This window comes from Nerophis ophidion, unplaced genomic scaffold (genome assembly GCF_033978795.1).
Source record: "Nerophis ophidion isolate RoL-2023_Sa unplaced genomic scaffold, RoL_Noph_v1.0 HiC_scaffold_445, whole genome shotgun sequence".
In the NCBI taxonomy this organism is placed as follows: domain Eukaryota; kingdom Metazoa; phylum Chordata; class Actinopteri; order Syngnathiformes; family Syngnathidae; genus Nerophis; species Nerophis ophidion.
The window spans coordinates 1-24,706 of record NW_026907357.1 but is presented as its reverse complement, the minus strand read 5'-3'; the positions used below and the strand labels follow the sequence as shown (position 1 = coordinate 24,706).

Here is a 24,706-nt window from a genome sequence, read left to right as displayed (position 1 = left end):
TATTATCAAAACTCTATCTTTTCAAGTTCTTTAGCAAAATTATTGCATATTTTCAGATGACTTGATAGCCTGTTAATGATATTGTATAGCTCAGACTTTGTTTTCTTAAGCTTTTCTTTTTGACCATTATTATTACTCTATTACGAAGTAATAATAGATTTTCTATATTCCTTTTGGCTCTGCACTGCTGAATAGTTTGTTTGTCTATTTTCTACTTCAGAACCTCTTACTTTTGGCTTGGCATCGCCAATTCTTTTAGCTATATTACTTCTTGCCTAGCTCTTTAACGAGATCTAGTTTGTTATATTTTCACTCTAACACGCTTGGCTTGAAGAAGTTGGTCTCATATATGAATGAGCATTTATAGGTTCCTAATTGCTAAAATTTGAATTCGGAAGATTATAGCGTTTCGCTAGTGACTGAGAAACTATTTCACTGTTCATATTGTTGTTACTTATTTTCCTTCCAACTATTTTTGCCTATTTATTGGAAGGGTTAGTTGATTGTGATCTGATATAACTCGCTCTTGATCCAATATTGCTATTATATGTATGAGATGAATTTTGTTCTCTTTTATTTAGTTAGGATAGAGGTGCTGGGTTGAAATGAGATACAGCTTCATTTTTATTGCGTAATGGGCTTCCATATTTATTCTGTAAACTTTTTTCTTTATGCCTAAAGGACTCATTTTGCTATTGGGCCTTTCGAGAACAGTTAGAGTATTCATTCTGATGAGAAATTCCTCTTGATTGCTTAATGCTGTTATGAATTGAATTATTTCTCGAACCCACTTACGAAGATGGTCTGGTGTATTTTGCACCTTCAAGATACTGTGGACGAGCTACTGAGTTAATTAATCCATTTTTGCGTGCTGCTCTAATTTAACGCTACTCCTCCAGAAACCGATTAGAAATAAAATCTCTATCAAAAATTATTTTTAGTATTAAAAGTATACCTCTTTGATTAAAAGTAATTATTTGTACGAGATTGTGGAACTGTTTAGATTCTTAAGCAATTACTCTATTTGATAGATGAATTTGAACTTTCATGCCTATTACATGAAGAATTCGCAGCTGTACTTCGTTTTTCAACAGAAGAGTTAATACTATTATTACTCAGACTAATATTTATTTTCTTTCCATATTATTTAGCTTTTGAAAATGCAGACTCCCTTATCTTTACTCTCTTCTTATCGCTAACCTTACGCGACACAACAAACGGGGGTTTTGAGCTATTTTCTGATCGTTTTTCTATTTCTGAATTTTCTGGTCTTAATGACGATGTTCGTGGCTCTTGCTGGCTTGTATTTACACGTTCTCTTAAAATTTATTGCTACGATCTCCTCACTTAATAACCTCCACTATCTGGTCGTGCTTAATAGCTAGAAAAAGAAACACTAGCCTATGGATGAGGATGAAGAATTCTGTTTCGTTCAGCTTTTTACCTTCTGAATAGGTAGTAATTATTTTCAGCTTATATTCAATTAGAAGTAGGAGCAAAGGTATTAAAAGCCTCATCAATAGTTTTGATATCTTATCTTTTAGTAGTTCTGGGTTATTATTAGACAATAAGTCTATTCTTTTTTCCTCTTTATTCTCTATCATAAGTAGAGATATTAATTGACTTTTATTTTAGTATATCTTTCATTTATGCTAATTGAGAAATTAATATTTTCTTAAACTTACCAGTGTCCATCACCTACGGATGTAAAATTCTATCTGGGTGTTGTGTAGTCTTTCTCTCAAAACTCTCATTTTGTCTAGAGTAGCTATTATCTCTGTTATATATTTATATATCAGCGTTTAAATCATAGCTTCGATTCCTTTAAAAGTTGATTGGTTTGGCTTCATTATTTCTTGTTTGATGATTGGGAATGTTTGGGTTATGAAGAATACTAACTCTTGTTTCGCGCTTTGATGGTCTGCAATAAATATTTTCAGAGGAGAGTCGTTATTTTGAAGAAGGGCAGTGCTTTAACTGGATGTTCTGATGATTTTAAGAAATTTTGTTATATATTCGCTCGCATGAATGGTAATTTTACTCATTTTAATTTGAGATGTGATTTCGAGTCTCGGGAGATGAAATTTGGACGACAAGGGGTCGTTGGTTTGGTTACTTTTTAATGTTTTGAACTATAGATTAATGATATTTCATATTTTTACGCTTTTATTGATATTGCCGGATGACTCTTCTCTCTTAAAGTGAAAGCCGGGAAAATGCTTATTCTTACTAACACTTCAATTTTTCAAAAATATCGATTCTTTTCATTAAACGTTAAATTTAATATATTCAAAGTTATATTTAATTCAAAAAATATATATAATTTTTAGAGATATTTAAATCATTTTTTACTTAGTTATATAATTAAGTGAATAAATTTCTTTTTTATTCTTATTATATTTTTTCATCATTACTTCTTAATTACCATCAAATCGTCGGGAGATTTCCTAATTTAAATTTTGTTAATGTTAGAGACTTTTTTTGAATTTTATTAACTGGTTTCTTCTTCTACTTCACTCTGAACAGTTTTTTCTTATTTAAGTGAAACATCTAAAATATTCAAAATATTCAAAATATTCAAAATATTTAAAATATTTAAATAATTTACCACTTACCGGTACTCTTCTCTTCATCTTAATCTTTCTCAGTCATTTTCTTCTCTTCTCTCATTATTAGTATATCTTCACATGCATCTGTGCAATCAAGAATATACTTCACTGTCGTCAAAGAAGTGAAAAAATCTGTAATCTAAATATAAGGTCCATCTTCTTCTTCGTTATCAATATCTACTCCGAGAGCTAATTCCTCGTCTGTATACCCTCCAGCCACTTCTGATAGCTTTAAAACATTATCTTCATCATTTCCCTTACCTTATTCTTGTTGTGGAAGACCTGATAGCACAGATCCAGTCAAAATCTGCATTGAATTATACCCTGCCAATCTTTAGGGTCGACTTCCAACTGAGATATCTTCACTCTCGTCACTATTTAAATCTTGTATCTTAATCCCTTTAGGTTTCTGAGACTTTTTTTTCTAATCATTTAAATGGCCTTCACGTATTAGATCCAAAGCTCTTAGTTGTTAATAGACTCTTTTATAGTTGTTATACCATTCTGATCCATTTGTATTTTATTCTAACTTTCCTACAATTTATTATAAATTGGCTTTTTAAGTTAGATCAAGAACCTTTTCTTAATTTTCTTAAAGAGCATTCCCAGTATTAACAAGATATCCCATTTCCAAGAGAACTTTCTACAATCGTAGTATTCTATCTGAATAAAAAACTTTTCTCTCAAACAATAGATCAAAATCCTGAGCTTTTTCTTTCTTAAGTGGGTAAGCATCTAAAAGTTTTCTAGTTGTTGACAAAAGAGTAGATAACTGATCTAAACACTGTTGATGGTGACGCAACTTAGATTTTGTAGCTTGATGCTTTTAATTCATTTCTTTCAATTTCATGGTGATTTTAATCTCTTCATCTTCTTAAATTTCCCTACTTCTTTATTAAACACTAAGCATCCTATCTTCAATATCCTTTCCTTATTAACTTAAAACATCCTATTATGCTTTAACACCATCAATTTACTACTCAACTCTTTCAAGTCTCTAAAATAATAAAAATAATAAAAATAATAAAAATATATATGTATTAAATAAACACACGTACCTTAATATTTTCAAAATACTCTGGTGTAAGTTAGAGTTATAGCTCTTCTTCTAAATCTTCGTCTTCTATTTCTCGTTCCTCTAAACGATGCTCTGAATTTAGGACCTGTTGTAAATGATTAGCTTAATTATTGCAATTTGATGCATGTGTTTAAAGACGGTCTATTGCATTTTTGAGAAAACTCAGTTTTTATTTATAAATCAATATTTTTTCTTAGGCTTATAAACTTAGCTTCTCAGCTGATTCATTTGTGCTTTCAAAATCATCTTCTAATTTATCAATTTGTTTCTTTTCTTCTTCTTATTATTATTGTTTTTCATCTATTTATTTTACTTCTACTTAGTTTTATTATTATAGATCTTATGAAAGATTAACGTTGATACCTTTATCACTTGATGACATTTTTTTGTTTGAAAGAAGATGAAGAAGAAACTGAATTTTAAAAATATTAAATTATTAAATTATTAAATTATTATAAAATTATAAAATTATAAAATTAATTAAATTAGAAAAATTAGAAAAATTTACATAAATTTAATGGATAAAGGAGACGAAGATATTTCTGATATACATTCTTTTTTCTTTCAAATACATTTAGACTTTAATAAAGTTTAAGATCAAGGAATCAGTAATGAATAATTCTTGAATAAATTAAACGACAGATTATACGATTTGACTTAAAAAATTAGACATGATGCAATATTTTCTCCAAATTAAGATTTAAGCGATATACTACCAGAAAATGTCAAGTATTTTTTATTTTATTTTTTAATAAATATTTTTAGATTCTTCCTCCTACCCTATATTCAAGCAAATATATTGGGAAGGATGATGTCCCATAGAGACTAAAAAGTAAGAGGATCTAAGCAGCTTTACCTTCAATTTCTATCTTTAATGAGGCATTATGATGTTCTCTCAAAAGAGTAGAAAACTCATTTAAAAGCTTATGAGAATGGTGAGGGAAGTCAGTTTGAATCTAAAATGGATCCAATGTCAAAAAGAAATCTTCTAATTTAAAGAGCGAAAGAGACTAAATTAATCAAATTTACAATTGAAAAAATGAAAAAGTAAGTGGAAGGGTATGAAAAGAAAAAAGAATTTTACATGGAACTGGTTAAAGAAGGGGTACTCACTGCTTTTAAAGAACTGAATATGATTGAACAGGAGCTATAATTTTTAAAAATCAAGAAGAATATGCCTGTTAAGACTGAAGCAGAAATTTAAGAATAAAAAAAGGCCCCTTTGCCTCCTTTGTAGGTTATTAAAATACCTGTAAGTGTGAATGAATCATTTAAAACTTAATATATAGAAAGGTAGCCTCGACACCCCATATTTTGCACAAAACAGTAATAATACATAAGGATCTCAATAGATAGTGAATTAGTTCCCTACAGAGCTCTCTCAAATGGATATTGTTTCTGCTAAGATGAAATTACAAGAAGATCTTACAAAGCCATTCAATCCTCCAACAATGACTCTTGATGAATTTGCTGATCTTGAAATGGAAAAAGTGAAGATAGCTTAGATTCAAGCTGAATAAGCAAAGGAATAGAAATAAGGTAGTGACTCTGAAGATTAATAAGTTCATGATAGAAAGACACTAAAAGCGAGAAATTGGGATGATTGGAAAGATGAGCATCCTAAAGGAGTTGGGAATACGAAAAGAATGTGAGAAAAGGTTTTATTATTTTAATTAATCAAAATTGTTTATTTGTACATGTATATAAATTTTTATATTCAAGTATTTATTAGTGATCATTTCTTCTTAATCATCTATGTTACTAATTCTTTCTGTGCAGGCTTAAGCTTGGAATTGAATTTAGCTGTGGCAGAAGAACCATACACCTTATACAGCGCAACAACTAATTAAACCGAAATCTATCGTAAGTCTTTATTCTGATGTGAAGACAGCCTAACTGCAAAATCTCCTATTTAATCAATTGGATAATGAATTCCTTTAAATTCTTTTTCTTTCTGTGTAAGAAGTTCAATCATTACTTTAGCCTTGCCATTAAGATGCTTAACAGAATTCTGTATTTTTTTGTTTTAGATCTCCATTATATCTTAAACAACTATTTTCAGTCCAAAAATTCTCTTCATATTCGATAATTCTATTAGTGTTTCTTAAGATATTTACCTAACTCTGGGGTTATTATCCCCTAACTTTTATAAAATTCCACCAACAATCAATTCAGGATATATTTCTGCTTCTTTATTCTTTGGTAGCTTAATTCCACTATCGAAGAATTCTCCATCGAATCGTCTTAACAACTCAAAAGCAGAGTTTGATACCTAAGCAATTTTATCTCCAATTGAGTAGGCAATTAATCCTAAGACTCCAAGCATTAAATAATCAGGTGACTATTCTCGAACAAGTTTGCTTGTCTCCCCCTCTTTTTGTAACTCTTACAATACTACTTTTAATGCATCTTATCGCAGTCCCCAATTACGAGAGAAGAATCTCTTCATAGTTTATTATCCAAATATTGGAATTAATGGACCTGCTTTTTTAACATTTTACCCTGAAAGATTTTATGCATGAGGAAGATCTTATCTTCTTTTTTTCGTTATCACATTATTTTTATCTCTAGCAGATTTTTAATGATCAAGAAAGCTTTAAAACGAAGTATCATTTGGCTAAGGCTTATTTAAGCTTTGAATTGCAGGGATTGGTTATTCTTAAAATCCTAAAGATTTAATATTGTTTTAATTTCTCTTAATCGAAGTAAATTGACTAAGAGGAGCATCAAATTTATTTCCGTTGTTACTCATTATATCTGATCTATCCCAGAGATCTTATTCATTTTTAATTTATTAAGGGAATATTTGAACAAGATTATTACCTAGTGGTGAAAATGGTTGATTTTTAACAGGAGCGTTTTGAAATTTGAAAGGATCGTTTCGTCGTTTATTCAATGCTTAATTTTCAAATCCATTTTTTGGAATTGTAGCGACAATATTATAATCTTGCATTATTAGATCATCATCAAGGGGAAATAATTAATGATTTTATTAATTAAGCCCAGGATGCATAACAGTTTTAACTTTAATATTTTATATTGGATGATGATGATGTGTCAAATTTGATTAGCTCAAATTTTGCTGATACACACTACCAAATTTTCCAGTCTTAAATGAAACACTGTCATCAATATCATCAAGATGTTAATTAATATTTTGTTCACTTTTCAAGCTAATTCCTGCTTTGAGTAATATTCTCCCCAATATCCTATCAATTTCCCCTTTAAGCACCTTTGCCGTCTTATAATCCTCTCTCCCAACGGCTTACTTCTTTTTTGCTTCTAATGCAGCTAACTCATACCCAACATCTACTAACTAATCAATAGCTTCTTTTAGTTGCCTAGCCTTCGCAAAGTCTTATTTTGCTTGCGCTCTCATCTTTTCTTCCTTCAATTAATCTAATTTCTTCCTAATTTTTGAATCAAACACTGAAATTCCATAAAAAATGCTTTATTTTGAGGCTGGTGCATGGATTCCACCACCTCTCAGTGCCTATTAGTCGATGATATGTGGTACGTTTGCAGTTGCTACATTTCCATACATATTCATCTAAACGATCCCAATCTAGTTAAAAAGATTGATAGGATTTTAATGATTTTAATGAAGAACTATCTTCATCGCAAATGCTAAACTATCAGTAAAAACACTCTTCAATTATCTTGAATTGTAATGAGATCGGGCATTATTTTAAAATTTGACTCCTCCTAATCTCCTCCATTCCACTTGATGGAGTGGAATAGATGGTCAATTTGTATCAGCTCGGTTACTATCTGGTACGTATGTAAATAAATCAACTCTATTAGAGATTTTCGACTGATGTGATAAAAATTGAGCTTGCTTTAGGTTAACTATGAATGGGAACTAAATTACTATTATTTGAGGGAATTAACAGAAGCGTGCAGATTGCCAACCAATTGAGCCTTTTGCAGTTGGAGGGTTTATATTGGATAATTCTGTAATTGAATAGCCTTAATCCTCACCTAAAATATATTTTATAAAATTTACTATAAATGTTCACTTGAAGCATAAATTATTCTGAATGGAAGACGTTTGAGTTTATAACGGACTTGTTGGATAGATGCGTTAGGAATCATATTTCGCTAGATTTTATTACTGTTATATTGTAGATCTGAGTTAGGTGGAGGAGGGATTATTGAAGGAACTTTAAAAGGCTCCTGAAATGGATGTGAGAATAATTTTTCGCTCTTTTAAGAGAGAAAGGGAGCAGATTGCATTTTAAAATAAATTATAAATTTTTAATAATGAAATAATTTTTATTATTAATTAAAGATGTAAAACTCAGAAGATACTTTGTATAATAAAGAATAAATTGAGAAAACATAGGAGGAAAAATAAGAGGTTAGAAATTATAACATTGATAACAATATAGACACCGGAAGGTGAGTAGCAACCAGCAAAAAAGAAGAAGAAAAAGAATAAAAAGAAAAATAAAACTTAGCATTAAACAGATTAAGGGGAAAAGAAATCAGAATAAACATAAGAAAAAGTTGAAGAGGATAAAAAATAAGCATCAGTTAAAGCTGAAGGTGAATAATAATAGTAATAAGAGAAAAAGTAATAACCAGCAAAGAAAAAGAAAAAAGGTAAAATTATCTCAGTCAACTAATTCTGATATTTTAGGAAAGAAAAAGAAAGAAAAGCAATCCAGATTTTTAGACAATTCTCAATTTAGAATACTCGGAGATTGGAAATAAGCTCCTTATAAATAGACCCCCACTGCTTCAAAAACTATTGCAGAGCAATATCCAGATAAAAATTATCCAATCGGTTAAATATTATAACATCCAAGCCAGGGAGAATGTGATAACTCATTCCGATTTTCAAGTGAATAAATGAGATAAAAAGACAAAATTCATGAACTTGATCTCTAAAAGTTGAGAAAAGCTGCAGAATGTCATCGTCAAGTTAGAAGATAGGCTTAGATGTAATTTATTAAGCCAGGAAGAAAAATGATTGATATAGTAGAGGATATTTAAAATCTCAACAGAAAATTAATTTAAGCAAATATGACATAAGCTGGAATGGCTTTTCCATGTGGGGCTAGTATAAATCATTGTGCTGCTCATTGGACTCCTAACCCAAATGATACGACTGTTTTAACAGATAATGATGTAGTAAAGTTTGATTTTGGAACGCAAGTTAATGGATTGATAATTGATTGCGCTTTTACTGTAGCATTTAATCCTGTTTTTGATAATTTACTTAAAGCCGCTCAAGATGCTACTAATACTGGGATTCGTGAGATGGGAATTGATGCTAGGCTTGGAGAGATAGGGGAGGCAATTTAGGAAGCTATGGAAAGTTATGAAGTCTAAATGAATGGCAAAACTCTTTAGGTTAAATCGATTCGAAATCTGAATGGTCATTCAATTGGCCCATATAGAGTAAATTTTCAGTTAAATATTAAAATAAACATTTTAGATACATGCTGGAAAATCTGTTCCGATTGTAAAAGGTGGTCCAATGACTAAGATGGAGGAAGGATAACTCTATGCAATTTAAACATTCGGAAGTACAGGAAAAGGATTCGTGATGGAGGATTCAGACTGCTCCCATTACATGAAGAACTTTGACGCCACTAAAGCGCCAATTAGAATGCCAAAAGCGGGTGCATTATACAGTCACATATAAAAGAACTTCAAAACTCTTGCTTTTGCTAGAAGATGGCTCGAAAATGGAGGATTTCCAAAGTAAGATATTTTTGTTCAAACAAATTTATTATAGACACGTAGTTGCTCTACGTCATCTAGTTGATTGTGGTCTAATTGACGCTTACCCACCACTTGTTGATAATGTTGGATCCCATGTTGCTCAATTTGAACATACAATCTATCTAAAGCCTAGCTGTAAAGAAGTTTTATCAAGAGGAGATGATTTTTGAACAGAACATTAATCATAAATTTATTTAAATTGTTATATAAAAATTGTAAAAATTTGAATTTTATTTATTCTTAATCAATTTTTAAATCATAACGGGGTTTTGGGGTTTTGGGGTTTTGGGGTTTTGGGGTTTTGGGGTTTTGGGTATCGGTGGGGCTCAAGGAATGGATGGAAATAACTCTGGAACTCCTCAATAAGGTAACAAAATATAGAATAATTTTGAATGACATTTTTAAATTTTCAAATTAGATGTTAAGAAACAGATACTTGATGTAACTAGAAGATATAAGAATATTGAATCTGATCGTAAAGCATACGCTGAGTAAACTCAATCACAGATTAAAAAGCAGAAAAATTTGATTGAAAGATTGCAGAAATAAAATGTCCAACTTAAAAAATAAGCCATTACTATAAATTAGCAAGTTTAAAAGACAGCAAATAAAACATCATAGCAAACTAAAATGGAGTAATAAGTGTCTTCAATTCAGGAGGAAATCGACACAGAAAGATTGAAATGTTCACAAATGGATCAGCATATCAAGACTCTTTAGAAAGAAATTCTTTAACAAAAAAAGAGAATGAAAGGAGTTAGCAGTCATCAGCGTCATTAACAGCTTCAAAAGCAGATATCTATTCTTTAAAATCGACTTGACAAGGCAAATTAGAAGTTTAATTAAGCTATAGCCCATAATAAGCATTTGAGAGGGGAAATTGATTCATTGAGAAGAGAAAGAGTCATCTTTGATAATATTTATAGAAAGCTTGAGATGGAATTGCATAAGAAACGCAAAAACATGGCTGATATCATTGAAATTGCCAATACAGCGTATGAATAAAGAGACAAAGCACAGTAACAACTCGCATCTCTTATTTAGCAAGCGTAAAGAAATTTATAGAACTTTTAAAAAGACATTAAGAATGCCAACGCGATTAGCTAGAAAAATAAAGATTTGGACAATTATTTGAAGCTTAAAGGGAATTAAAAATTCGAATTAGAGCGTTTAGAGCTTGAAGCGAAGTCTGAAGATTAATTAAACAATACTCGTCAACAACAAACCAGAGCAAATTGGATGGCTGCTAAGGAAAAGGCTTCAAATATTATCTCAGCAGAGAAAGTTTAGAGTTATCAAGAAGCTTTTGCTAAAATACAGGCAGCAACTGGAATTGCAGATATTGATACACTTGTTAAGAACTTTATCTAGGCTGAGTAAAGAGTAAGACAATAAGATTCTTTATATATAATAATAAATCTATTAGAACTTTACACTGTTCAAATATGTCAACGAGCTATCTAACAACATCTAAACTTTATAAGCGCAAATCCACACCATGAAAAATGAACTTTCCCAACACCAAGGGGTCGGATAGGATGAAGATGACCTCCGTAAACAGAAAATTATTAAAGAATTAGAAGAAAAGCTATCCAAAGCATAATCACGCGCTGAATAGTATGAAATTGAATACTAGACTTCAGTAAAGCAAGTAAATTCGATTAAAGCAAGTATCTAAAGCATTTACAAGACATTATAATGTGACTAAAATGCTCATCAGGAGTTAATTGGTAGTCAAGGAGTAACTGAAACTAATATGATGAGTTATTTAGGAATTATTGAAGAGAGAGTGAATGAGTTATTAGAAGTCTATACAAGAATATAGGCAGCGAAGGCTAACTCACCTAATCCGATGGAGGATGATGGTATGCATCTTAGAATGATTTAGATGAACAAGGATCTAGATTTTCCAGGCAATCAGGCTAATACCAAAGATATGAAATAAGATAGAAAGGATATTAGAATAGATGCTCCTTCAATTTGTAATTTATAATTTATAATTTATAATTTATTAACTCTGATATTATTTAGAGGATGATTCAGACTAAGCATCTGACGACGGAGATGAGCGACCATTAAACCCAGAATAACTAAAAATGAGAGTTGAAAATCAACTTAAGCTAGGGAATACTGCTGCGAAAAAGAAGCCAAAATCAAAATTGAGAAAATGATTTATTATTTTATTTTATAATCTCAAATAATAGCTAAAATATAAATTAATTTTATTTTCTCAAATTTTAGCTAAATATAAATTTATTCCTTCCTTATTTAATAAAATGATAGGGGTTTTGGGGTTTTGGGGTTTTGGGGTTTTGGGGTTTTGGGGGAAATCGTTTCAGTTTTAAGGGACGGTCTCACCACGTAATTTACCAAGAAGAAGCCCATATTAAAATATCAATAATAAAAACTCATTTTCAGTTGAGCGCAAATCAACTGGGGGAATTAACACGCAGAATAAGATTGCTAATTCATTGGCTAAACATCAGCATAAACCTGTTAATAATAATTTTTTTAGAAACTACCTTAATTGAATCAAGACAATTCATAGCTTTCTAGAAGTATTGAAAAGAATAAGAGAGTATCTTTAGTAGTGTAGTAATATTCACCAAAGAAGAGAAAATTTACAACAACACAGTTAGACTAATCTTTTCAAACTAGCAGTGAAGATGAGAGTTTTTCTGTAATTTCACCTGATCATAACAAATATAATCAGGGTTGAAAGAGTATCAATGTTAAAAATTCAAAGAAGCAAGAAATGGGGTAATTGATAACTGAGCAATTGAATAAACTTAATTGAAATTCATTAAATTAAGGTATAAAAAAGCATAAAAATTAGTAACAGGTTAATAAAAAACGTCCTCCAATACATCAAAAATTGATTAATTTTAGCTAGTTGATGGCGAAAAGTTTAATTCCACTTGATTAAGGCAAGAGAGAATATCTTCGAATGGCTTAATAAAAGCTATGAAATGCTTAGTACTTATACTTAATTAAGACAAAACCCAAATAGGCAGCTTCTCTGCTAATTTAATTATCCCGCATGTCTCTATAAGCTTATTAATTTAGTACTTTGTACAAATGTTACAACCTTATCGCTAATCTCCTCATGGCTGGAGGAGATTTTAAATAATCTGTTAGATATTTTATCAAAATGAAGGATATCTGCTAATAAGAAGGGAATTAGAAATCTGCACTATAAGCTTATTAAAGTATGGGAATATGTTACTAGCAATCATATGATTATGAAAGATCTTTAATTTGTTTTAGAAAGATGCTTGAAATAGCTTGGAATATTAACAACACCGCAGCTTAAATGGCTGCATATGATCACATAGGTCTGCAGTTTTATTATAAAAATGATATCGAAGGAGCTTTATACTACCATGACAGAATGATATGAGAAAAAGTGAAGCAAAATAATCACATATTCGATAGATATCGGAAAAAAATGCTTTTGAGCGATATAATTTACTGAAAATTAAGAGGGAAAACTAACCTAATGCTTTTATTAGATTTTCCCCCACTGCTAATGAGATTTACAAAACAGTTTAGCAATCTAAAATAAAGAAAAATACCTCATCAAAGGGTATTCTGAATTAGAGTATGAATAATACTCTGGTATAGTAAGCAAGCAAAGATAATCTTTCGAGTAAGAAGCTGATATCTGTGTCAGGAGGGGTAATGAGTAGTTCTGTTCTTGGTTCTGAAAATGTTGATGAAAAACATCAGAGAAGATAGGCAACATTTTTAGGGCAAAGTGCTCTAACTTTAGCGAAACTAGTGACTAAAAACCCTGATATTGCTAGGAATTTACCAAAGCGACCAGAAACTCCGCTTATACGAGCTGGAACTCCTATATCAGAAATTTCATAATCACAACTCCCTTCACCTAGGAATTAGTCAAAAAACACGAAAGTGAAATTATTGCCATTTTATTAAGGATCTCAAGAGTAGGAAAAAGTAAAACATGGATTCAATCCGGCTTTCAGATACCTTCAAAAGCTTAAAGGGGTAAGATTTTTATCCTTATTGAAATACTTAGGAGGAGAAATAAATTCCAAGGACATAGATCAAAAAAGATGAAAGAATAGCGAAAAGATTAGACCCTGAATTCATAAATAGCCTTCCTAAATTTGATTTAGAACTTTTAATGAATAGAGCAAAACAAAATCACAAACATCAACCATTTCAATTTGTTCAAATTAATCACCTAAGCCCATCTAAGATGCAACGAAGAGAAAAAATAATAATGGAGGTAATTTCAATAATTTAATTTAATTTAAATTAATTTAAAATAAAATAAAATAAATTCTTTTACATAGAATAGATTTATAAAAATCAAAGATCTTTTTCACAATTTCATGAAGTACCTAAAAGCACTTCAAGCTAATTTTACAAAATAAGTCAATACACGAATAACGGGTTCATAAAAAAATAGTATAACTGGAAGGAGTAAATCTTCTCTTACATATAACACACTTACTTCTAAGAGGACATCATTTTTGAATAATCCTCCTACCAAGCATTGATTAATCGATAAATGATAATAGTATAATAAAATATTCATATATATCTACCTACAGCTTAGATAATTAAATAGTTTTATATTAAATATCATAAAGTTAAAGAATATATATATATCATAATAAAAAATATCAAATCAAAACCCATACTCCTTTTCTCTCTTTCTTAAATACTCCTTAATGTGCTCTATTTATTCCTGTTTAATAAATTACTTTAACTCTCTATTTTTATTCCTCTTTTTTGATTCATTTATACTCTTCAGTAATTCATCAATTTCATTTGCTGGTTAAAATTAAAGACCCCATCTATTGAAAAATAAATCTGTCATACTAGTAAGATGTTAGCACTAAATCAGATATAGTATTTAAGCTAGAGTGAAAGGATATTCTCTATCTTTTTTAACCTTCTCTGTTTCATCTTTTTTCTATTATTGTTCAACAACATTTTATTTAATTTAATTCTTCACTATCAAGTTATTTTCTACTCCAAGATCAATTATCTTTAATACACCGGTATAGCCATAATTGTAAAAGATGTGATAAAATGTAGGATCACTTATCAAGTATTTGTTCTAGATTTATTACTTAAATTTCTCTATTGTTATTATTGAAGTTCCAGGACTAGTGTCTAAAGAAGCAACAGAAGGAGCTGAATAGTTTCCACTTAATACATATTCACCTACAGAATGGTATTATTAATTCGCGCTAAATGCTGTTCCTCTAAAATTTTGTTCCTTTAACAATCTGTTTATTATTTATTGTGAGTTTTTGATTACAAAATTAGGATGGCCTCCTGATATTTTAATCTAGCAGCCTTTCTCATCAGATTTGTAAACATAATCATATTTATAGGGTTTTTAAATCGTGTAAGAAGGACTTTGCAAAGTCTTTGAATTTAAATATTTGATGAATTTATTTAAATTTTCGCCTATTTTATATGAAATTAATTGTTTGAACTTGACAAATTTAGATTCTTCTTTGCTCTTTTAATATTAGATTAATTCATTAGATTGGTTTTACTCTAAATTGACTATCTTTTCTCGAGCTAAGTCTTAATCTGAAATAATCTTTGCCACCTTCTAATTTTTGATCTTTATATGATTAATTTTAATCTAGTTGATTTCCTACTTATTATACTCATACTTAGAAAAGCTATAAGCAGAGAAAAACAATGGGTTTTTTAAAAATGAAAGAGAATTTGGAGTCTAGACGCAGAAATAATAATGTAAATAGTTAGAATTGCTATTGAATTTCTTATCTTCACTTTAATAAATTCCAATAGATTTAATTGCATCTAAATATATTCTTATTATATATATTCATTACCTTCTTGATATTTATCATTTTCATCTTGCTGCCTAAAATCGACAACAGATCGGGCTTTGATGCTAATTTCTCTACGAGTTAAATTATCAATCGCGAGGATATTTTATACATTCCCAGTCGAATCATCCATTTGAATACCTAGAACATCTATATTAGTCACATAATCAGCTTATTTCTTATTTTAAAAGTAAAAATCTTTAATACTCGAAGTGATTAATGCATCTCTCACGACTCTATTCCAATTAACTTCGATATTTTTGCTCTTCAGAGCCGCTCTTTTCAAGCCATAAGTTGAATCAATTTAATTAAAAAAAGTTTTATCCTCGCTTGACTACTTCACTTTCTTATCACATTGTTCTGCATATGATATCCCAGCATCAGTGATCCAAGATAAAGAATAAACCACATTTAAGAAAGTCCATAAGAAATCTTTACAGTTTTACTTTGCCTTTGAAAATATTCCCATTTCTGCTGAGTAATAATGATTATACTTAACTTATTTTAATGATCTTGGAGCGAGATCTTTTAGCTCATACTGACTCTTATTCAGCTTGAATGCGTGTTTCATCATATTAAAACTTAAAGATCCATATCTTAAACATAAAGCGTTAAAAAAAATTTATTTCCCAGAATCTAATAATTCTACATTGCTGCCATATTATTTTTCTTTATTATTTTAATACGAACCGAAATCATGTTATGAAACCAGAGCTGCGTTTAATCCTCTATTTGAGGCTTAGAGAAGAGTTAAAGCAGCTAGAGGGGAAGATCCTATAATTAACAAATCATATTCTTTTTTCCGTAGATTATTCTTCATTTACTTTCTAGTCTTAAAATTAGAGTACAATGTGTTCAATAGAGTTTAGGGAATAAAATTTTATTTGGTATTTAAACTCTTGCAATCAAAAGGAATTTCAGCTTTTAGAAACTTGTATTTTTGTAGAAGACTAGTCTACTCCTGGTTCAATTTATTCTAAGCTCTAAATTTGTTGTTAATTTTGTAAGAAAATAAGAGAATGGGTGGGATTAAGGCGATTTGAATCTATCTTTTATATCTTAGCATTTTATTTTTATTTATATATATATTATATATTATATTTGAACCAAACTTAATTAAAAACAAAATATAATTGAAAGAATTTTATTAATCGAGTTTAAATAGAAGCAATATCGCTCATAACTTCTCTTGGAATTTTTTAGTCAGATATATTAAATCCTACCCAGCTTTTTTCTCTTTATCTGATAAACATGATTTCTTTTACTTCACCAATTTATCCATCATAAATAAAAACTCCATCAATTCCATACTAATTGCAGGATCTGGTAAATAATTCTCAAAGTCTTATAGCACCTTATATACATCTTTCCATAGTAAATATGTACTAAAGTTATCATGCATCCAAGTTAAGACACTATGCAGGTAGTCTTACAACTTCGAGCTTGTTTTAAATGTCTTGAAGACATCTTTCGGCTTCGGAAATCCAACAAATCCACAATATTCATTAAATTGTCTCAAGAAGTTTTAAAACTATTGAGTTTGGTAGACAGATGGGAGCATTATTTAGCCTTGTAATGCATTGATTAAATGTCTTGTCACTATTCGAGTATCTTTATATGATTGGAGCCACACATCTCGTTTCCAAGGTTTAGGATATTATTTTTTTCCATACTTCACAGATTCTTGAAGTCTTCTTTAAAACATCTCTTCGAGTTACTTATCATTATTTACTTGAAGGTGGGAGCGTTGCGTGAATCTAGGAGATAAAATGAAGGAGTATCCATTCGTTTAGATTTGGTTGCTACAAAAGTTAACCAATGGTTTGTCACTCCAAGTAAGATAATTAGTATTGATTTTCTCTTTTGCAGAAGGAAATCATTACAAATTTTATCAATTTACATGATAGTTTTTACTCCAAATTGGAACCGATTAAATGCGAAATCCATTCTTAAGATATTAAAATAGATGTTGTATTTCTCAGAGAAAGTAGTTATTGCTTGAATTCTTCTATGGTTTTATGTTAGTATTTTCATTTCGTATCGTTAAATAGGTCCTAAATTCAATATAGATTATAAGTCTTCTTTAGACATCTTGTCTCTATGCTTCATTACTAAATAGTCCACTGTTTTTTTATGAAATTTCCAAAATCTAATAAATCTATTTAAACTTTTCATAATTTTACACTGGAAATGATTGTATGTGAACCAACTTTTCGAGACATTCCTGCTTATTTTAAGTAAAGAATGCTTCAGTGAGAAGTATAGCGTTATGGAGAGCATAAAATCCACACACATCTTCGATATTCTGCTAATGCACTTTTAGATGGAAAATTTTTGACAGTGCAGGATCCTTATTTGTATTCGGATTTCTAATATAAAAAATGAGGAATAATTTTGTACATACAAAAATTCTTTTTAGTTATTTCTTAAGAATGAATTGATAAATTTGGAATGGTCAGTTTATTTTGAGGCAAGGATTTCTGATACCTATTATTTGGATAAAAGATGGAAAGCTTATTCTTAAGGCTCTCTAATTGTATTTTATATTAAGTTATGAAGCATATCTTTAATAAAGGAATGCTTTTCAGTGTCATATTTGAAGTTTTTTTATTTGGATTATTATGCTCCCTACATCTTGCTTGTAATTAAATATCAATTTCATATTATAAATTCTCTGAGATTTTATATTAAAATTTGGCATCTAGAAGGTCATAAAATTTTTTTTAAGTAAATAAATTAGTAATTAAAATCTGCTTTTGATTATTACATGTAACATGTTTAATGAGAAAGAAAATTATATTTGAGAAGATGTTAAAATATCATCTATAATTTATTTCAATTTCTTAAATTTTAAAAATTGGTTTTTCCTACTGCTCCCTCCCGCTATTTTCATAATTGATATTTTATTTTCCACTTGAAGCTTCATGAAACTACCCTTCAACTTCCAGCAAAACTGATGTGATTTTATCATCTATAGCAAAACTAATAATTTTATGCTATCCTGAAGAGAAGCTTGAGTAAAATAATATTTTCCATTTAAATCCTATTAATTTCAAATTCGATAGATAGATATATTAATTATACCTTAATTTTAAGCTTGATATTCTGGATTTAATTAACTTCTTTTTATATTGAAAATTTAATCTTCAGCTATCTAGATTTAATCTCTTTTTCATCGGCAAACTCATCAAGATTAGATTGCACTCCTTTTAATGGAATTGATTTATGTATTGAAAACTTCCCATTAACCACTGAACCGATTTAGTTTTTCTTGATTGAGAATTACTCTTCAATACTTTCAGTTATTGAATCCAGTACCTTTTCGTACTTTAGTAGAGATGTTTTATTTTCTATCTTTTTCGTCTCACTGGATGGAGAATTAATAATAACTTGACCTTAAAACTATTTGCAAATAAATTTCAGATTAAAAAATTACGATTAATTTCTAGCCAGTAATATGTGATACTTTAAGAGTCTCAGTTTAAATAGATTTGGTATTGATTTCAGAGGATTCAACACTTGAACTGGTAGCTTTACCTCCTATATTTCCACTATTTGATATAAAATCTCTTTAAATCATCATATCATGAGATTAAATATTCCATTAAATTGAGAGTGTATTTGGAAAATCAAAAATAGAATGATAAAAATACTTTGCATTTTTAAAATAATATTACAATTATTTATCATATTAAATAGCTAAATATGTATATTGAAAATAATTAAATTCGTTTAGATTTATATATATCTCCTATAAATTGGGGTTTTGGGGTTTTGGGGTTTTGGGGTTTTGGGGTTTTGGGGTTTTGGGGCATTTTGAACATCTTCATTATTTTGCTTAGTTTTCATATCTTTTAAATTTTCTTCCATCATTGCTTTTGCTTTTATACTATTTGGGTCTCGATTTTAACTAATAATTCCAGCATCTTTAGCACTTCGAGTTGCAGGAGCTGATTTCTTTACTTTAATTCTTGTTTTCCCGTCTTCTCCTTTCACTATTGATCCAGTATTCATCGCTTTTAGAATGTCATTTTTTACTCCCGCCTATACTAACCCTTATAAATCTACAGTAAATTTAATAGAATCTACTGCCGGTCTACTTCGTAAGTAGTACATTCCAGTCTTTAGACCTTCTTTCCATCCATAAAAATGCATGCTTGCCATTTTTTAGAAGGTTGGATCTTTCATATAGATATTTAAGCTTTGCGACTGACAAATGTAAGGACCTCTGGCAACAGCCAAGTTGATCAGAGTCTTTCCTGGAATTTACCAAACAGTCTTATAAATTTATTTTAATCTATCAGGTACTCCAGGTAGTTTTTGTACACTTCCATTATGAGCAATTAGAAGGTTTGTCATTTAGCTGTTCCATAGTCCTAACTCATTCAAGTCATTTGCGAGATGAGGATTTACACAAATGAATTCTCCTGCCATCACTCTTCGAATATAAATGTTTGAATTGTAAGGGTCAAAACTTTCATTATTTCCCATGATTTGAGAAGTAGATGCAGTTGGCATTGGTGCAACAAGCAATGAATTATACACACCATGTTTCATTACTTTTTATCTTAAGTCGCTCCAATTGTATCTTCCACTAGAAGGTGTTACTCCCCATAAATCAAACTGAAATTTACCCTAGGAGATGGGAGAACCTTCAAACGTAGCGTATGGTCCCTTTTTCATTGCCAATTACATTGAAGCTTATACAGCAGCATGATAAATTGTTTCAAAAATCTCAGCTGTAATTTCAGTAGCTTACTTGTCAGAGTATGCTATTTTCATCTTCATAAAAGTATCAGCGAGACCTTGTACTCCAATACCAATTGGACGGTTCTTAAAATTGGAATATTTTGCTTCTTCAATTGGATAGTAATTTACATCAATTACTTTGTTTAAATTTCTAGTCATTACTTTGACAACTGAGTGTAGCATTTAGTGATCATATTTGTGAGTTTTTTTATTTGTCTTTGATTCTTACTAATTTTATTCTAGATAGACAAATTTTGGAAGGCAGACAGATGCTAAATTGCATACTGCTACTTGATCTTTATCAGTATATTCCATGATCTCAGTGCATAAATTTGAAGACTTTATCACTCCCAAGTTCTACTGGTTAGATTTTCTGTTGGCTGAATCTTTATAACACATGAATGGTGTACCTGTCTCAATTTGACTGTTTAAAATTTTACGGAATAGCTCTCTAGCTTATATTGTTTACTTTCCTCTCCCCTCTGCTTAGTACTTTTAGTATAAAGCTTAAAACTCTTCCCCATACACCTCTGATAGCCCGGGACAATTATGGGGACACATCAATGTCCATTTAGAATTAGTCTCAACTCTCTTCATAAAGAGATCAGGTACCCAAAGAGCTAAGAATAAATCACGTGCTCTCATTTTTTCATCTCCATTATTCTTTCTGAGCTCTATAAATTCTTGAATATCTGCGTGCCATGGTTCAAGGTAGATTGCATAAGCACCTGCGCGTTTTCCACCTCCTTGGTCAATATACCTAAATCATCATTTTAAAAACCAATAATCTTACAAGCATGATGCATTTAACACTTTTAACAAAGGAGTTATACCATTGGTCTATCCAGCGACTCCTGCAATATACGAACCCTTGGATCGTATATTATGAATTGCGAGGCCAATCCCCCCAGCACTTTTAGAAATCTAAGCACATTGCGTAATAGTTGACATTATTCCATCTACAGAATCATCCTTCATTGTCAATAAGAAGCATGATGACATTTGAGATCGCATTGTTCCAGAATAAAATAATGTTGGTGTGGCGTGAGTAAATATCTTCTAGGACATTAGATTGTATGTTTCAATTGCTGATTCGATATCTTGACGATGGATTCCCAAGGACACTCTCATAAAGAGATGTTGAGGACGTTAAAGAGGCTTTCTATCAACACCTTTTAAGAGGTAGGACTTTTAGAGGGTTTTAAAAACCAAATAAATCGAAAGTATAGTCCCTTGAATAGTCGATTGCTTATTCAAGCCTTTATTTGTTTGCTTTCACTATTTGGTAGACTTATTAGTTTATGATCCCAGCCCTGCGTCCTAAGAATAAGATAAGTTAAGCCGAATCCATTGATATGAATAAATCTAATAAATAGACTTGACTTACCAACATTGTCAAATTTATTATAAAGCTTCTCCATAGATTATGCTAATGTTGATGGCGTCCTCTTATGATGTCCTGAAATTACAAGATTAGTTGTTATCTTATTAAACAAGGTATTAGAGACTTGTAATTGAGCACATGTTGAAATTGTTAAATTAAGGAGCTGTTCAGTTGTCATGTCTAAAATTAATAATCATCACCTTAGAATGGATACAGCATTATACGTAATGCAGAGTAAAAATAAAAAATTTTTTAATAAGATTCAAAAGAAAGAGCATACCATCACAAATAGCGCTGAAGACCTTATGCATCAAGATATCATACTAATCTGCTTGAAGTGATATTTATTTGGTTGCATGCATCAGACAATTGAACATCTTAATTGGCATGACCTTTTCCCGCCTCCCATCTTGCTTGACAATAGAGAACCTGGATAAATCTCCTAGCCCAAAAATTCGAGGGAAATCGTTTTAATTGAATGATATTGGCTGTTTTTCCATTCACAACTAAGAAGAAAATTACTAAATATCCCCTTGGGAATATGCATATAATATTTTGAATATGATGAATCTTACTATACTAAGCTTTAAGTTTTATTTTCCTTAAAAAACTACTTTTAATATATAAAAAAATTCTCATATTTATAAAGAGAGTTGTTATCAATTGGCCTAAAATAGTCTTTATATAAATTAAGTAAATTATTAGAATCAAATTTTTCTCCTCTTCTACATCTAAAGCTTCTCAGGTAGAGTCACAACAATGCTCTAATCCGTTCCAAACCTGAATTGGTTTTCACAAACGCTCTCTTTCATTGGTTTGATCTTGTAATCCTACAGAATCCCCTTTTGCACCTTACTAAATGACCAGGTTATGAGAAATTCACCAGTTGAGCTTGAAATACTCGTTTCTTTTCCACTTTCTTTAGAGGAATTAAATCTTGCTCCAGTGAATTTTACATTCTTTATCCCATAATAAGAGATGTCACGTGGTTTTAATGATAATTTCAAGGGGGAAGGCTTCTCTTTTCCCATTCTCATCTTGTATCCATTAGAATCTCCGAAGCTTTTCTTTGAAGTATTCTGCATGTAGGTTGGGATGATGAGTAAGTACTTATCACATGTAGCAAGGATCCATAGTCCATCATGAGTAGTGTCAATGTGGCGAATAGGATCTCCGAGTCCGGGAAGAGCAGTTTTAGCGATTTGACCAACTTTTGAGTACAGCTTTATTTCTCCAGTCGCGCTACCAGTGGCTAATTCTCCTGTTTTAGTGGTCACTACGCAGGTAAATTGAGGGTTAGTTTTGTACGATCTTTCACTACACATTTTTTCCTAAATATTGAGTCTAGGATCGTACATTTGGACTACATTATTTCCAATTCCTACAAATTCATCAATATTCTCAAGTTGAGCATTTTTATGAGCATTTGATAGTTGAACAATATCATTATTTTCTTTATTTGTTTTCCATTCATCAACTATTTTGTTAGTCTCTAGATCCAAACAGAACATTTTGTTTCTTTCATTTTAATCTAAAAATACCATTTGCTTTTCGCCTCCGTGGAACATCATTTGTCGAGGGATTACTGACTCGTCTCCTTACTTTTTAATTAATGATTTTAATGAATCTAAATAGGTCAAGCCTTCATCATCAGCTTAAACTGCTCCCTTTTTACCACCTTGCCTGTAAATACTCACATCTTTTCCTCTAACAGTAAATGTTCTATTATAGCTCCCTGCCTGAATAGTCTCTCTGTGCTTATTCGGCTCTCTATTTTAATACGGTTTAATAAATTTAATCCCTGCAGGTACATTTTATTCTCCATCATCTTAATTTGGATCATCAAAATCCATATCTTCAATGTCCATTTGTTAATCTGGATCTAAAGAGTCGATATCTCTCATATTGCAGTAGCTATTTTCTACCCATTCACGATCTTCTTCTTTTACAGCTTTTTCGAACTCCTATTGTCTTTGCATTTGAACATTTACTCGAGCAATAATATTTTTGAGCTTAAATATTACCCCCTCATTGTCAAATCGAAAAGCCCATGAGTTAATGACATCAGATACAACATCATAATTAACCCAAAAGATAGAGTTTTCATAGGGAGAAAGAGAAAAATGAGTATTTTCTGTATAATCAGCAACAGTAAGAGATTAGTCTCATCAAATACGCCTATGCCATAACAATATTTGGGTTGTTTCTTATCAGAGAAATCAGTTCTTTCAAGAACAGTAAAAACAACACAATTCTGAGCTAATGTACTCGTTTCACTGACTCGGTCATAAAGGTACAATGAACCAGGACTTGCAAAAAGAGTGGGGAATGAAGGATATTTTGGCTAGTTTTATTCAATGCTCAGAGAGATACCTGAAGGTTTCTAAAACTTAGGTTTTTATTTTTGAACAAATTTTTCTTATTCCTCCTCCTGCTCATACTGGTTCTAAATTTCGGCTCCTCCTCCACCAAATGATGGTGTAAAGTCTTGTGGAGCAATAATATCTTTATAGTAATCAGAAAATCTAAAGGAGAATATCAAATAAAAAAGAAAAATTACAATATAAGCTATTGATAAGACATTTTATCGCTCTCATCTGGTTCATTTCCTTGCAACTATTAAAAAAGAAGACGACAGATTTTATCATGGAATTAATCAATCATTGACTGGTTAACACTGCTATGAAATTCGATGAGAAACTTGAGATTCTCAGTGGATGAGTATTGTAGCGCGAATCCTTGCTGAATTCCTTATCCATCATTCTGATCATATTTATATCTATAATAAAAAATAGTTAGAGAACACGTGTGTGTGACATACCTCCGTATTGAGACTGAGGAATCGAGGGGAAAGAACATCAAGCTAGTATTCTCCTGCTCATCATCATGCAGATTATTCTTAATAAGAATTGAAAACTCTTTTACCCCTTTGGATTGAATTTTGATGTCAAAACTCGCAGATCCCTCAATACATTGGCATATTTTAGAACCGCTTATAATATTATAGTCGAAATAGCGGCAATTTAATTAGAAGGTGATATATTCTGAAAGCGTTAGCTTACAGGTTCAGGTTAATTGCCTTTGCCGCCGACACCGAACATTGATTTTATGAAATTCATAGGATCCTTTTTTCCGGTTTTAGATTTTAAAAATAATAGAGATGTATAGAAAATTTATAAGATTGGAAAATTATTATATATATACTTTCTGATTAAATATAATAGATTTATTTTATACGCCGAAATATTTATTGTATATAATTTGTAAATCAATGGGGTTTTGGGTTTTGGGGTTTGGGGTTTTGGGG

General features: G+C 30.5%; 3 protein-coding genes across 3 annotated transcripts; 2 read left to right on the top strand and 1 right to left on the bottom strand.

Moving 5' to 3' along the window:
* Positions 1 to 8,583: 8,583 nt before the first annotated feature.
* On the top strand, positions 8,584 to 9,590 carry LOC133548143 (uncharacterized; the record flags this gene model as incomplete). The annotated part of the gene is given in 3 exon segments (XM_061893504.1): positions 8,584 to 9,093; positions 9,131 to 9,399; positions 9,434 to 9,590. Coding segments are annotated over 3 exon segments (936 nt in total), but the record flags the coding sequence as incomplete, so codon positions are not given.
* Positions 9,591 to 9,757: 167 nt separating this feature from the next.
* LOC133548142 (uncharacterized) lies at positions 9,758 to 11,245 on the top strand. Its single transcript, XM_061893503.1, is given in 3 exon segments — positions 9,758 to 9,787; positions 9,853 to 10,803; positions 10,847 to 11,245. Coding segments are annotated over 3 exon segments (1,380 nt in total).
* An 8,077-nt stretch (positions 11,246 to 19,322) lies between these two features.
* LOC133548141 (ribonucleoside-diphosphate reductase large subunit-like) lies at positions 19,323 to 21,327 on the bottom strand. Its single transcript, XM_061893502.1, is given in 1 exon segment — positions 19,323 to 21,327. A coding segment is annotated over 1 exon segment (1,707 nt). The 5' UTR covers positions 21,030 to 21,327.
* Positions 21,328 to 24,706: the final 3,379 nt, after the last annotated feature.